This window comes from Squalius cephalus (assembly GCF_949319135.1).
Source record: "Squalius cephalus genome assembly, chromosome: 10".
Taxonomy (NCBI): domain Eukaryota; kingdom Metazoa; phylum Chordata; class Actinopteri; order Cypriniformes; family Leuciscidae; genus Squalius; species Squalius cephalus.
The window spans coordinates 17,999,725-18,015,416 of NC_137131.1; the positions used below are offsets into that span (position 1 = coordinate 17,999,725).

The following is a 15,692-nucleotide window of genomic DNA, read 5'->3' on the forward strand; positions in this document are numbered from 1 at the left end:
TTTACTCAGTTAACAAGTTGAAATAGAATCTAAAGGCAAAAGAAATTTCAGTTAATTGAACAGCTGTTGTCACTGCTCAGCTGCACTGTTATAGGACTGTACCGTACGCATTTCAGGACACAAAGTGAGATGATTGGGCAACAGGTGAAAGGTTTGCCTACAGTTTACATGAGTTAACCATTGCCTCAGTCTGTCAGTGTGCCGGCAGCATTATGTCCTCTCTGTCTGTTCTTCCACCGGAATGTCTGTTACAGCCTTTCATCGTTCCCAAACGACTTATGCTTGGACCAGGACCGTCCAATGTACCCGCACGGATCTCAGCAGCCGGAGCACAGCCCATGCTGGGCCACCTGCATGCAGAAACCATTGAGGTAATACAGTACATGTGCTCATTAATATACGGACAACTGACTTTTTATGCCTTCACTTTTATACAGTAAATGACGCTTTACCATTTTGAATCATTATTGGCTTAAAGGGATAGTTCACCGAAAAAAACTAAAATTTGATCATCATACTGACCCTCATGCTGTTCGAAACATGACTTTTCTTCTTCTGTGGAACATACAGTAAAAGAAGATATTTTGAGGCATGTCTCATACGATCAAAAACAGTTTGGTTACTTACGAACATTCTTTAAATATCTTCTTTTTTGTTCCACTGAAGAGAGAAAGTCATGCAGGTTTGGTAAGACATGAGGCTGAGTAAATGATGACAGAACATTCATTTTTGAGTGAACTATAATATTTAAAGTCCCCTTGAGGAAAAAGTCAAGTTTATAATGTTGTTTTTATGCCTATGGGGTGTTTTTAATGTGCTTTAAGACAAACCATGTGTAGATTCATAAGTCAACGCCATTGCTGAGTATTTTCTCTTTTAAACTGCATGAACCAAAGACAGTCTCAAAAACACAGTTTGAAATCGCTGGAGTTTCTGACGTCACAAACTACCTTGTAACCAATCACCTCAATGTGCTGGCGGGCTTTAGCATATCATTAACACTGAACTAGTAGGGGAGATGCCAGGTTATCTCGGTATATTTTTCTGTTGATATGAATAATTGGGTAGATTTAGCAATATAGTGGGTGTATGGCAGGGCTATTCAATTGGCGGCCCGCGGGCCAAATGTGGCCCGCCAATCATCTCCATGTGGCCCGACGGCACCAACCTCCCTCCTCCTCTTTTCCTGGTGGTGCGGCTAATTCAGTTTGATACTCGCTCCGATTGACCTGAGAAACGTTTTACGTGCGAATATTTCAGCAGTTATTATGTGTCCCGAATTTATGTTGACTGAACCAGCGATACCAATCATTCGTGAATGAATCATTCTTTTGGTTCGATTCTAAACGCGCTTTTAAAACGGTCTAAAACTATTCGGATTCGTTCGGACCGCTCCGTCACTGAATCATCTGAAGCGGTTTCTCGGTCAGGGGTGCGTTTCCCGAAAGCATCGTTGGCCAACTATGGTCGCAAGTTCATCGCAATGTCCATTGAACTCTATTGGTAACGACGGAACTTGCGACCATAGTTGGCCAACGATGCTTTCGGGAAACGCACCCCAGTACAGTAACAACAAATAGCGATGAATTCAGTTGTTTCACTAGTTGTTTCAACACGGCCCAGCGCGGAGTTGCGTTTACTCCCGGTCCCGGACACTATATTAAACAGCGCGACAACCAGTAAGCGTTTCAGTTCGACAGAAACCTCTCTGTTACAAACCACAAATCACTCGATGATTTATTAAATCGGATGAAACAGCCTCAACATTCCCAACAAGACTGATGAGCAAAGCAGGAGAAACACTGTGGCATGAACGAAATTAGAAGACTTTAAATCCCCTAATCACCCTTACAAATATTTACCATAAATGTACTGTAGTAATTTACCATGGTTGGGCAGAAATGTGCAATATTTATATTGAATACTATGTAGTAATAAATAAATATAGTAAATATACTGTATATACTATAATATTATACAGTATAATAGTAAATATAGTGATTTATATTGCATTAGATTTATTAGGTGGGTAGAGGAATATATAATTAATGCTTGTTATGAATTTATGTCAGTTTCTTTGTAAAGGTGCGTATAGTTTTAACTTGTGTTTAGGCATTTTTTATACAGTGGGAGCCTGTGGTTAACAAGTCTCACTGTCAGAATATTGTCATTTAAGCATTTTATAAATAAAATAATTATTATTTCTCACCAACAACAGCTACGAGTTTGTATAATTAATTTATTTGTTCCAAGGAAAATAGTTGTACACAGCTGTAAATTATCAAGTTTTTTATTTATTATGGTTTTATATATTTGCATACTGTTGGGTACCACATTTCCAAGTAAATACCACACTTTTTTAGGGTTACTTTAACTTATTTATTGAAACTGTTATGTTTCAATAAATAAGATAAACCCCCAAACCAACCCACCGGCCCACCTCAACTTTTCGATTTGATAATGCGGCCCTCGAATGAAACTAATTGAATAGCCCTGGTGTATGGTATATATTAAAATGTTATAATGAACTATATGGCTTTCTCCACTGATGTTCTGAGTTGTTCTAAGGCTGATTTTTAGAATGAAGCTGTCTGACTCTGAGATGGTGAACGGAAACATTGGTTTGTGTAACGCTAGCAACACATTATTAGCTGTTTGATAACATCAAGCAAAAGGCTAATCAAATTAATTACCGTTATGTGTCCGTCCGACATTGTAAAGAGCAATACCGTTGTGCAGCGTTTACATCAGTAAGTTGACTGAGTGAATCCCTGAGCTGGTGTGAGTGGAGGTGGGGCTAATTAGCATATTCATTGCTCCGCCTATACTAAATGAAGCAAGGGTGAGTAACATTCAAGCTATTTTAAAATATTCACAGGAAAAAACGTTTAAATATGTCATTTTGGTGATCAAAGATAAAATGATTGACTACAGGGGGACTTTAAACAACTGCAACACAAGTAAAACGACTGGGATGTGGTTAGTGACATTGTAAAACACAAATTGTAAAGTAGCTTGTTTATAAGAGATTTTTGTAAATAGAATCCTGTCATAATTAATATCTATCAATGAAATTCATTCAGTGTTTGTTTAATTTTCTTTCAGATTATGAATCAGATCAAGAGTGGCATTCAGTATGCGTTTCAAACCCAAAACCGAGTGACTCTGGCTGTGAGTGGACCTGGTCATGCTGCTATGGAGTGTGCCATCTTTAACTCACTGGAGCCTGGAGAGAGTGTCCTCATAGCCGTCAATGGCATATGGGGGGAGAGGGCTGCAGAGATCGCTGAGAGGATAGGTACCGTTTCTGCTTTTAGTAGAAAGCCTGGAACCGAGAGTTATAAAGGAGATTCAGAACATCATCAATTCATATATCAAACACTCTTCAACAGGTGCCAAGGTGAACACAGTTGTAACCTCTGCTGGTGGGTACTTTACAAATGAGGAAATTGAGCAGGTAAAAATTATGTTTCATTAACCACTTATGTATTAACTACATATGATTAACCATGTTTGTACTGTTTTGAAGGGATTAGATAAATACAGGCCAGTGGTGTTCTTCCTCACACATGGAGAATCCTCCACAGGAGTGGTCCACCCCATAGATGGCATAGGTGACCTTTGCCACAAGTGAGACATCTCCTCCTGAATAGAGCTTTGATTTCTCAACATGCTTCAGATTAAGACTCCTTGAAATCAAACGTTTTCGGCTTTAAGTCTATTTTACCAACTTTGAGGTCATCTCAAAATTCACCTTTAGCAGATGCAACAGAGTCTAGCAGAGTCTTCCTCTTCTGAGAAAACAGAGAAAAAAATAGCGATGCACGATATAACGCCCACCATATCGGTATTGGCCGATATATGTTCATTTTTAATGTTATCATTATCGGCCAAAATTTGGCTGATATTTTAAAGCCAATAAATAATGGATTATTTCCTTCAGCTGAGACACTTTTTGCACTGTTCGCCATGATGGTTTTGAATTGCTTGAAATATGATTGGAATCACCAAATTCAGTTAAGTGTAACATGTGCGGTGCATGGCTTTTAATAGTGAGACTTTTGTTTTTGTAATCAGGCTCTCAAAAATTATATCAAATTTGGATTTAGATTTATCGGCCAACATATTGGTTATCGGCTTTCATATATAAAGAATTATTGTTATCGACCAAAATTTTCATATCGGTGCATCCCTAGAAATATTATTGGTGACTCATGTTGTGACTCGCGAGAGTGAGCTGCTGGATGAGGATGTGTTATCTCTTACATCTTCTGATCCAGCAGCAAGTGCTCTGCTGGCACCTAGCCCGAGAGAGCAGGAGCTGGCTGATGAGCGTGAAGAAGAGGTACAACTTGAACCCTCACAGCCTCCCTTCCCCGTGTATGATGAGCTGTTGGGTGTTATGGAGCGCGCTTCAGCGAGGCTTCAGCTGCCGTGGGAGCGCGTGAAGGAAGTAGCCGTTTGCGGCTGGCTGGATGAGCGGTTCCTTTCTGGCCATAACTCCATAAATCATACGCGGCAGCAGGTCAGGCTGGGGCTGCCTTACACACGATGTCTGTGTTACAGGCATACCAAGCCGAGCTGCTGAAGGATTTGGATCAGGGGCAGGGTCTCTCCCCTGACGCAGTGGACGAACTGCGCTGCACCACAGATCTGGCTCTTCGGGCCACCAGACAAACCGCTGCCTCGATTGGAAGGTGGTGGTGATGGTGGCCACGGAGAGGCATCTGCGGCTGAACCTGGCTGACATTGGGGAGAAAAAAAAAGGGTTTTCTCCTCGATGCCCCGGTTTCGCCATCTGAACTTTTCGGCGCCTCCGCTGAGATGGTGGTGGGAAAGTTCAGAGAGGCGAAGGCGCGCTCAGCTGCATTCAAATCATGCATTCCGCTGCGGTCCGAATCCACGCCCAGACAGCCAGGGGGGCCTGGCCCATTCCGGCTCGAGGATTGGAGACAGGGCCAGAGGTTCAGCGTCGCCTCTCGCCCTCCTCCTACAAGGAGTAGCTCGCAGAAGAGGCGCGACTCAAGGAAGAAGCGGGATCTGAGGGAGGTGATCTAGCACAGGCGCTCACAGCGTCAGTGAAGGGTCCCCTTCCTCTGAGGGTGAATAACATCCACCCTCTCCTCTCTTCTTCCTCTCCCCCCTATTTTTCTTTACCCCAGGCGCTTCTTACATCAGGTCTGAGGCCTGGACCGATGATGATATTTTCCCATTAAACAGGATGCTTCTGAAGGTCTGGAGTCTGGCTTGGTAGTGAGCGCGCCCTTTCTAGCTTTGGGTGGTAGGCCTTCATTCGAAGAATACAATTTAAGCCACCGCTCTATGAGCAGCAGGGTGATCTTGGTAGGTCTTTATTTAAGGTTGTTAAACTAAAACCTTGGATCCCTGTTTAGAAAGTATTAAGGGGTATGTTTGATAGGAAATTATATTAAATTGAGGAACTAGGGCCCTGAAGTTCCCTTTTTTATAGGTAGGCTTGCATACCTTATCATAAGCCTCCTCTTGTGTTAGAGTCGTTAGGTTTATGTAGTAGGTGGTGCCAATCTTGGTCACCCAGTGATGCACAGGTTGGCTTCATCTCATAGAGAAATCTCAAGTGAGGCCACCGTGCACAAGAGCTTCAAACAGATTCTGTTAGCGTGAGATGGCTTCCTCCCATTTGGGGGTTTCTCCTGAGGCCACCGCTTTGTATAAAGCTCCAGTAGACCAACCAAGTATTGCCCCTCATCGGGCCACCTGGATAGACACCTTGTATTTGTATAGCAGGTCTCCTCTCACTTCTGAGAGTTGTTTTGAGACTATAGCTTTGAACTTCAGACATAGAATATTCAAGTGCCATCCCCACGAGGGCTGCATTAATATCTGGCTTAGGCATGTGTAATAGGTGTCACGGGTGGTTGAAGCAGATGAGGGAGTAGGATCCATTTGCAGTATTTCTTTATTACACAAACTCAGACTACACAAATGTAAACTCAGACTCAGGAAACAAGGCACAGGAACAGAACAACCAGCAAACAAACATTAAGGATTGACAAAGACTGAACTAGACACACAGGCTTAAATACAAGGGCAAACAAGCTAAACAAGATAACAAGGGGGTGTGGCTAATAGAAAGCACCTGGGAAAACTAATAAACATAACTGGGAGCTGCTAAACATGAAACAAGACAGAAACACAGACTAGACTTATGACATAACCCCCACCTTAAGGAGCGGATTCCAGACGCTTCTCAGAATATAGTCCAGGGTGGTGGGGAAACGGATGCGTTCTTGGGGGAGGTGGGAGGGCCAGGTCAATGGAGCAAACTGTGTGGGCGACCAGGACGGGGCAGGCCCTTCGGGTGGCCATGGCGGAGACGACCAGAGCGGAGACGATAACTTCGGATGACCATGGTGGAGACGACCCTTTGGGCGGCCATGGCACAGGAACAGACACCGGCTCAGAAACAGGAACAGAACCCGGCTCAGAAACAGGAACAGACACCGGTTCAGGAACAGGAACAGACACCGGCTCAGGAACAGGAACAGACACCGGCTCAGGAACAGGAACAGACACAGGCTTGGCAGCGGCCATCTTGTCCGGAAACACAGGCTCAGCGGCAGCCATCTTGTCCGGAGACACAGGCTCGGCGGCGGCCATCTTGTCCGGAAACACAGGCTCAGCGGTGGCCATCTCGTCCGGTGACACAGGCTCGGTGGCGGCCATCTCGTCCGGAGACACAGGCTCGGCAGACGTGATGTGAACAGGAACAAACACCGGCTCAGGAACAGACTCGGTTTCGCCCTCCGCAGCGGCCTCAGGGACAGCTTCCTCCGCAGCGGCCTCAGGGACAGCTTCCTCTGCAGCAGCGGCCCCCAGCGTGGCGGACATGACGTGGAGAATCTCAGAAAAAATTGTCTTAGCGGGAAGAGATTCTGGACTGGCGGTTATGACGGGGTGGACCCAATGAGGCTCTGGCCTGACTGTGCTGGCGTGTGGTGTGAGTATTGGAGTTGCCAACATCCTGATGGGCATGACATGAACTGGGACAGGTTTCGGGAATATTGTGAGTTTGCGAGGTTCCTCCTGTGCAAAGCCCACAGTAAATGGTGAACCACTCAATAAAAGGGCAAAGCGAATATATTGCGCTAGCGTGTATTGTGGGGTATCATCAGGCATGAGGAAATAAAGAAACCTATTAATTCCACGGCCAAACATATCCTTTAAGACAGTGTCCTTAAAGTTCACCCCATGGTAAAACTCACAAAACTCCCGCACATATTCCTCCATCAGGCAATTATCCTGGCGGAAGCGACATTCTGCTGGATCCATGTTGTGGTCAATCCTTCTGTCACGGGTGGTTGAAGCAGATGAGGGAGTAGGATCCATTTGCAGTATTTCTTTATTACTCAAACTCAGACTACACAAACGTAAACTCAGACTCAGGAAACAAGGCACAGGAACAGAACAACCAGCAAACAAACATTAAGGATTGATAAAGACTGAACTAGACACACAGGCTTAAATACAAGGGCAAACAAGCTAAACAAGATAACAAGGGGGTGTGGCTAATAGGAAGCACCTGGGAAGACTAATAAACATAACTGGGAGCTGCTAAACATGAAACAAGACAGAAACACAGACTAGACTTATGACAATAGGAGTTTGTTGGAGACTATCTGCTAGAAGCTTTTTCGTCCCAAGTCCCTCAATATCTGAGCGTAAGCTCTTTAGAGTTAGATCATCTACAGCTTAACTCTGTAAGGTCTAGTTTTCCCTGGTACTGGCCTCCTCTTTCTACAAGAGTCGTGTAGCCTAGGCCCGCCTGTGCATTAGGTAATAATGCTAGTGGATGTTAAGGGTAGAATAAATAGCAGCATAGGTAGCATGCTATTCCTAAGCCTCCCATGCAGGTATATTCTGGGCGTTGTCAGACCTGTCTCTCTGGGAAGTAATGCTGAGGTCTCTGCTTTCAGAGCAGTATATTGTAGCTAGAAATTCCTAGCTAATCTTTAGGTTGGTTATCTAGGCCCCTTGAATTAATTTTCAAGTCATAAGGTGAAAATGTCGTTGACTTCATAGCTGAAGCCTCCATTTCCCTTGGGCTTAGTGGTTTTTTGGCTACCCACAGCTTTAGTTTATTCGCCCTACACCACTGGGGCTCACTTAAGTACTCCTTCCCATTTGGGACGGGTTTAAGTACACTCCCTTAGAGCCTAAGCATGCCATGGGCTGACACTTTTTGATAATTGAAGTTGTAGGCCTTTCTATAGGCCTCCTTGATAGTCAGGTAGCGTAAGATTGTACTCCCCTTGTTCAAAGGGTCGATAGCACTCTAGCTCAGTACACTGTCCATTGGCAATGTAAAGTAGGAAAAACCGGGCCCACAGTATTTTTGTGAGTACACCCATGATATCTGAGACTAGTTCTGCTAACAAGTATTGCTATCAAGTAGCAGGCCTTCACAGGCCTCCTTGAAGGTGGCTCCACCATGTTGTGGATTTTAGCAATAAATAAGATCATCACGTTGTAGGCTCCCTTTGATCCTCTAAGCTCTATGCTGAGTTCTATTCTCCAGGATGCCTGTCTCTATGATCCGGTTTCACTATGGGTTTTGTGAGAGACTCTGTTTAGGAAAATAGACAGGTTGTTGGCAAGACTAGGTCAGTAGATTTGATCAGATCAGCCTCCCTGGTGGCATATGGGGCTGACTTTATGTCCCACTCTGAAAGTGACTGGATGGGATTCCTTTCGGACCCCCTGGCCATATTCCCTTAAAGGATCCCCTTCCATGGAAGCTGTTGGTTTCAAGCTCTTGAGCGGCCTTGGTAGGCTTTTCCTTGTTTGGAGGCCTCTTTGAGGCATATGGCTTGGGCAGTGACCATAGGGAATAATGTCACTGACAGCCTGAATGTGACCCAAAGAAGGAGTGTTTTCTTGGCATTTCAGGTTGAAACTGCCAGTTCTGACGTTTTGTCACGAGCCATAATTGGCATGCACTCCCCTCAGCATGGTGAGATTGTACTTTGTTCCCAAATAGCATCATCGACGAAGTGTGAGTTCCCTTTTGAAAGGGAATGTCTAGGTTACGACTGTATCCTCTGTTCCCTGAGAACAGGGAACGAGACACTGCGTCGTTAGCCATGCCTCGGGGATGCCTGCTGAACAGTCCCTTCAGACGAAAGTGGATGACGTTCTCTAGGCACCCTTTTTATATTTCTGGGTCGCACTAGTAGTGACGTCATAGGCTGTCGCCGGTCAAATTCGATTGAAGTGATTGGATAGTTTTTCAGACACCGGTTCACGTGGAGGGGAACAGAGTTTACAGTCGTAACCTAGACGTTAATCATTTACCTTTATCCATATAGCTAGCCTGGCTAACGTCAGACCTCTTTCTCATTGAGACGTGGTCTGGGAACCACGTTCATTTTCTCGTATTTGAGGCGTGATTTACGAATGCCCAGAGCCGTTTATTGGGCGCTACGAATGTCTATCAAATGCGCCTGTACGTAGCTTATAGCCAATCGTTTCAATTATACCAGATGACGTATGTAGAGCGACAGAAATTCGACGAGGAAGAAGACGATGGCTGAAGAAGACTAAACTACTTAGAACACTATCTAAGGCTGCATCGAAAGGTAACTTCGCGTCTGCTGCCATGTTGGATCCATAGATATAAACAAATTGCTTCTGTTTGTCGCATAGTCATCATCGTCTTGCTGCTCCCTCCCCGTTCTGTGATTGGTCCCCTCGCTGAGGCGAAAATCTGGTCCATGGTATCCAGGCTGCCTAGCAGCGTGAATAAAATCGCGCTGCGCTCAAGGCAGCATGGGGAAACCCAGGCTACCATATAGCAGAAAGTTTTCTAAATCCAAAATCAGGGTTGGTTGCTTAAAAAAATTAAAAATGGATGGATGGATGGATGTGTCAGTGTGTGTGAGAAGTGTATTGTTTATTTAGTTTTTTGAGTAAATTCTGTTCTGTCACTTAGGTACAACTGTTTATTTCTGGTTGATTCAGTAGCGGCATTGGGAGGTACTCCTATCTGCATGGATGAGCAAGGTATCACCACATTACACGTTCTGGCACCACAAACATTGCCTGTGATCCATGATTTAAAATGTACATTTTGTATTTCTAGGTATAGATATTATGTATACTGGCTCTCAGAAGGTCTTGAATGCCCCTCCAGGAACTGCACCAATCTCCTTCAGTGAGAGAGCATGGTGAGACAAAACAGCTCCAAGTATTATGTGGGAAAAACAAATCTCTAAAATGCATTTTTTTTTTCTTTTTTTTTGGCAAAACAGCCAGAAAATATTTAACAGAAGGACAAAACCAATCTCTTACTTCTTGGACATGAGCTGGTTGGCAAATTATTGGGGTTGTGATGACAAGCCTGTACGCGCGTAAGGACCACTTTTACCAAGCACTGTTTGTTTTTTGTTTACCAAAACAAAAATCAATTATGCTCAGACCTTTGAAGTAAATTCTCTATCATTAAAAATAATGCATATATGATAAAGTTACTGTATCTGTTGTTTGTACAGTTATCACCACACCGGACCTATAACTTCTTTCTACAGTCTGCGGGAGAGTCTGGCTATCCTCGCAGAGACTGTGAGATCATATTCAGCCTTATATTTAAAATAAATTCTGGCATCATGATCATATGAAGAACAAACGGCCAAAAACATCAACATGACTTAGTACATCTGAGAAATATAAGGGATGCATCTAATGAATGAAATCCATAACAGTTTTGACAACATATTTTATTATCAGGGGAAAACAAACAAGCTGTCAAAACCACAAAATTATAGCATACCATTTTTGCACATGAATTTGCTGTAAATCTCTTTCTAATTTAAAGAGATTTACAGCAAATTCATGTGCAAAAATGGTGAATTAACTTGGAGTATTATAATATATATAACATGCACCTTACTCTGACCAAATAGATTTAATATCTATGTATAAAATTTACATTTTTATTTTCATAATACCACCTAGATTTTGGGGTACGTATGGTGTCAGCTGTTCCAACTTTTTTTGTTGTTGTAAATTTGCATTTTAGTATGAAAGTTATTGATGAATCATGAATAGATTGTACACAGATTGTACACAGATTCTTGTGTGATTTTAAGACCCAATGTTCCTCAGCAAGTCACATGTAGTTTTAAGCATGAAACTAAAGTCAGTATGAAACTGATGTTGCGATAGTCTTTTCTCCCTGATCGTGACTATTCCCACTTTTCCCCATTGATCCAAGTTAAACGGCTTCTCGAACAAGAAAAAAATGTAAGATGGGACTTGATTTTGTCCACTGGGAATTGATTGGATGGTTTGCTATTGCTGTGAGTGACAGGTTGTCCCGCCCTCAAACCAGTAAACACATCATCAGTGAAGAGAAGAGATGTTGCTGATGTGCACAGAAAAAATATTTAAAATAAATACTGCAATATTCCTTATAAAAACAAGAATTGTCCATTTTGATTTCATGGTGACTTTAAGTGCTTCAGAAGATCATTAGGTAATCAAGCCCTTGAAGCTCTTGGAGAAATGTAAATATTGTAAAAAGGCATTTGTTTGATGCAGATTTTTTTATAGGGTCTTGAAAACTCATGGAAACGACACAAAGAGGTTGCAGAGTACTTCCATAAAGGCTTAGAAGAAATGGGCCTAAAACTGTTTGTGCAGGATCAGGTTGGCAGAAGAAAAGGAGCCTCAAAGATCACAAAAAAAATCTCATATAACATACATATTATATGAGTGTAACTATAGTATTACCTGTTTTGAAAATTTCTTGTCTTATAGAAAGCAAGACTGCCAACAGTGACCACAATAGTAGCTCCCCCGGGATATGACTGGCGAGAAATCACTGGGTACATAATGAAGACCTATAACATTGAAATCTCTGGGGGTCTGGGACCATCTGCCGGCATGGTGAGAAGCTATTGGATTCAATTAATCATAACTGACAGACAAAAGTCATTCCAAGTACATTGATATGGTGTGTTAAAGAGACACATGGTTCAGCAATTGTAAAAGCACTGTAAATGTTTTGTTTCTCGCGTTATTTTACAGGTTTTGCGTGTGGGACTGATGGGATGTAACAGCAGCAAGACCAATGTGGACATGGTGTTGGAGGCCTTGGCTGATGCTCTTAAACACTGTCACAAGAGCAGAGTCTGACAGCTTGACTGCTCATCAATAACAAGTCCAGCTTTTAACCCTATATCAGTGGGTTTCAGTTGTTTTTAGTGAAAGTAGAAAAACTTGTTCTGCCCCTCCTTAAAAAACGAAACATATCATTTGCATATTATAGCTGATACTTAAAAACGAGGGGGAAAACTAGTACAATACTAGTAATGTTACATTTTTATTGAAGAACTGCTATAAAACAACATTAATTTTTCATCTTTAAAGTTTTCTTTTTCTGATGATTAATGGAAAAAAAAAAAAATGTTGTAAGCTAGCCGTTCTTCTATTTTCTGTGTATTTTACATTTTGCACAAACAAAACATTTAAATTTTATAAATGGTTCTTGCAATGTAAAATATATATATATATATATATATATATAATGCATAAAAAGGATTAAAGGAATAATTCAGCCAAAATGAAAGTGTTTTCATTTACTCACCCTCATTTAGGCTTGATCTTGTTCATGTGGTTTTGCAGGATTTTGCTGAACTCCTGAGGCTAATCAGAGTATGCAGAATGTATTGTTAACTACCAAAGATGAAACAAAACATGTTTTCCCTGGTTATGCAAATAAAGTCAGATAAACAAAAGATAGTTGAAATGTAGACAGGATTTGACTGAGTGAAGAAACAAACCACAGTTTTCTACAGACTTCAGGTTCACAATCCTCCTTCTCAAGGCCTGCATCATGCACAGCCTTCCTTGCATTTTAGAGTTGCAAATCATTGTCTAAATCTTGGCCAACAATTATTTAAATAATAACTTATACACACAAATATAAAATGTACAAAAAAATAAAAATAATAATAATAATAATACAAATAAATATATAGGCCCAATATCAAAAATGGTCTTTGGCTGCACCCATCGTTAAATATGTCCATAGCTGAAATTTTCCACCGTGTACGGATATGACGTGACACGCACGGGCGAATGACGTGGGTATACAAATTCACGTGAAATCTGTCACAGTGTAACAAAACAAATATCAAAAAGCCCAAAGAGCGACCTCTGTTAAATGTGATACCTTTTAATTTCAATCTTATTTTATCTGTTACTTTATTTAGTTACTGCTGTGTTTCAGCGTTAGGAAATGTGGTTTGTAATTTTTTAATTTTAATAAAAAAGGGAACAAAAGCGCTAAAATGTAAATTATTTTGTATAGGTTTATAAAAGTTTATTTAGGTAAAGTAGACATGATTTGGGAGAGATTTTTTTTTTTTGCACTAATTAATAACGTTTTGTTAATATATAACATTTACATCAAAATAAGTTACATATTTGATGTGCATTCAGACATTAAAAAATCAATAAAGGCATAAATGCTTAAAATGAATACTTAAATACACTTTAAGTAAGTAAGTAAATAAATAATATATTACATCTGCCAAACCCTAATGTCTGTGGATGATATAATGAAACCTTAGATAAAGATGGATAAAAAAAATAAAAAAAACACTCTTCACTGACAAGGGAGTTCGGATTCGTGAAGAATCATGTGTACCTTCGCGGACACCGTAGAAGTGGGAGGACGATAGGACGATGTTTAGGGTGTTTTTATTTTTTTTGAGAAAAGAACCGCGTAAAGAGACCACGGCCTTGGATTGATTTGCTAACCAGTGCCAGCATTTCCTCCCTACTGTTCCACATTTTCAGTTGTTTTCAAGAGCCATGTCTTGCAGAAGAGGAGCTTTGATTGTTCTGGAAGGAGTTGACAGAGCTGGGAAAACTACGCAATGCCAAACACTTGTACAGGCGTTACAGGAGAGCGGACGAGCGGCAGAAATTATGCGATTTCCAGGTGAAAACCAGGCTTTTTGTGGAGCTTTATCTAGACAGACTATGAAATAATAACGTGATAGTGAAGCATCCCGCAATATTTGCAGCTCTTGTTTATAAACATAATGTATACAAAAATACATATAAAATAACAGGAAACATACACCTATTAAGTTACTAACTTCACACATGGCAGCTCACTGGGATCTTGTTTTCATGTACTGAGGATGAATTGTTTTCTACACAGACCGAACCACCAAGATTGGTCAACTCATCAGTTCATACCTAGAGAAGAAGAGTAATCTGGAGGATCACACTGTTCACCTGCTGTTTTCTGCAAACCGATGGGAAATGGTGTAGGTTATCACTCCAGTTTTATTAATACAGTGAAGTGCATGCACAGGAATGTTTCATTGATGTATCATTCGACCGATCTGTTTTCTGACTTCAGGCCTCTGATGAAACAGAAGTTGGAACAAGGGATTAATCTAGTGGTGGACCGCTATGCGTTTTCAGGAGTGGCTTTTACTAGTGCCAAGCCTGTGAGTGTTGTTATACTTCAATGTAACTGTAACATATACAGGGAGAGTAAAACAAAAATCATCAAAGAATCCTAAATTTATCATTTTCCACCAACAGTAACATAACATTTCAACATTGATATGAAGAAGAAATGTTGGATATTAGGATGACTTCTGAAGGATATGATATGATGCAGGACTAATGGCTATAGAAAATTCACAGGAATAAATTACATTTTCTAATATTAAAATAGAAAAGTTATTTTAAAAGATTATTTCACAATGATTTACTGTATTTTCGATCAATTAAATGCAGCCTTGGTGAGCAGAAGAGTCATCTCAAAAACACTGGTAACACTTTACCATAAGGTTTCATTAGTTAATAACTTAAGTTTACATGAATTAAGAATGAACAACTACAGCATTTATTAATCTAAATTAATGTTAATTTCAAAATACATTAAAATTATAAGTTAACAGTTAAAAACGACTATTTTTATAACTAACATTTAACAAAGATTAATAAATACTGTAACAAAGGTTTTATTCATTGTTAGACCATACATTAGCTATTGTTAATTAATGAAACCTTATTGTTAAGTGTTACCAAACCATTTTTACAAACCCCAATTTATTATTATTTTTTTTAATGTAGTGTATATTCTTAAAATGCTCAAAGTTATTTTACAGTTTTTGTTTGGAACAGTTAACAGGATCTGAACCTAAGCTGATGTAGAGACATTAATTAGTTGTTTTACATGTTCAGGGCTTCTCTCTGGAGTGGTGCATGAATCCAGATGTGGGCCTTCCAAAACCAGACCTCGTGATGTTTCTGCAACTCAACCCTAGTACGGCGGCAAACCGTGGAGAATATGGAACTGAACGGTATGAGACGAGCGCTTTCCAACGCACAGTTTCACAAAGGTTCGAAGAGCTCATGCAAGATTCCTCAGTCAACTGGAAGGTGATTTATTTAGTGTAATCCTAATTATTGCACATTTACAGTAGGTAACTATCTTTAAATTAGTGTAATCTTGCGTCTTTCTTCGTCTAGGTGATTGATGCTGCAAGGACCATAGAAGAGGTGCACAAAGATATTAAGCTTTTAAGTGAAAACATCATCAGTTTAGCTGAGAATCAGCCAGTTGGAGAGCTGTGGAAGTGAACAGATCTCCACCTGCTCCCAAACCTTAAACTTTTCTTTTG

At 40.9% G+C, this 15,692-nt stretch overlaps 3 protein-coding genes across 3 annotated transcripts in view; 2 read left to right on the plus strand and 1 right to left on the minus strand.

The window, feature by feature from the left end:
- kif1aa (kinesin family member 1Aa) overlaps window positions 1-350 on the minus strand; it is an 81,673-nt gene extending 81,323 nt beyond the window's left edge. Inside the window, exon 1 of the mRNA XM_079882847.1 lies at window positions 162-350. The gene's annotated coding sequence lies outside the window, so the exon portion shown is untranslated. The remainder of the gene's footprint in view (window positions 1-161) is intronic.
- Window positions 213-12,360, plus strand: agxta (alanine--glyoxylate and serine--pyruvate aminotransferase a; the record flags this gene model as incomplete). The annotated part of the gene is made up of 11 exons (XM_079882870.1): window positions 213-371; window positions 3,106-3,298; window positions 3,393-3,457; window positions 3,530-3,630; window positions 9,971-10,041; window positions 10,121-10,205; window positions 10,290-10,388; window positions 10,530-10,599; window positions 11,590-11,685; window positions 11,797-11,925; window positions 12,067-12,360. The coding sequence occupies 11 exons, from the start codon at window positions 213-215 to the stop codon at window positions 12,172-12,174; spliced, it is 1,176 nt and encodes a 391-aa protein (XP_079738996.1). The 3' UTR covers window positions 12,175-12,360.
- Window positions 12,361-13,703: 1,343 nt separating this feature from the next.
- On the plus strand, window positions 13,704-15,671 carry dtymk (deoxythymidylate kinase (thymidylate kinase)). The gene is made up of 5 exons (XM_079884123.1): window positions 13,704-13,987; window positions 14,213-14,321; window positions 14,417-14,507; window positions 15,253-15,450; window positions 15,541-15,671. Exons 1-5 carry the CDS (start codon window positions 13,858-13,860, stop codon window positions 15,649-15,651), a joined length of 639 nt encoding a protein of 212 aa, XP_079740249.1. The 5' UTR covers window positions 13,704-13,857; the 3' UTR covers window positions 15,652-15,671.
- The last annotated feature ends 21 nt before the right edge of the window (window positions 15,672-15,692 follow it).

What these genes read in the sequence shown, in the direction of transcription:
- dtymk (XM_079884123.1), top strand. Translation starts at nt 13,858, where the DNA reads ATGTCTTGCAGAAGAGGAGCTTTGATTGTTCTGGAAGGAGTTGACAGA. An exon ending in CTTTTACTAGTGCCAAGCCT is followed by an intron (nt 14,508 to 15,252) that starts GTGAGTGTTGTT and finishes TTACATGTTCAG; the next exon opens with GGCTTCTCTCTGGAGTGGTG. An exon ending in ATTCCTCAGTCAACTGGAAG is followed by an intron (nt 15,451 to 15,540) that starts GTGATTTATTTA and finishes TTCTTCGTCTAG; the next exon opens with GTGATTGATGCTGCAAGGAC.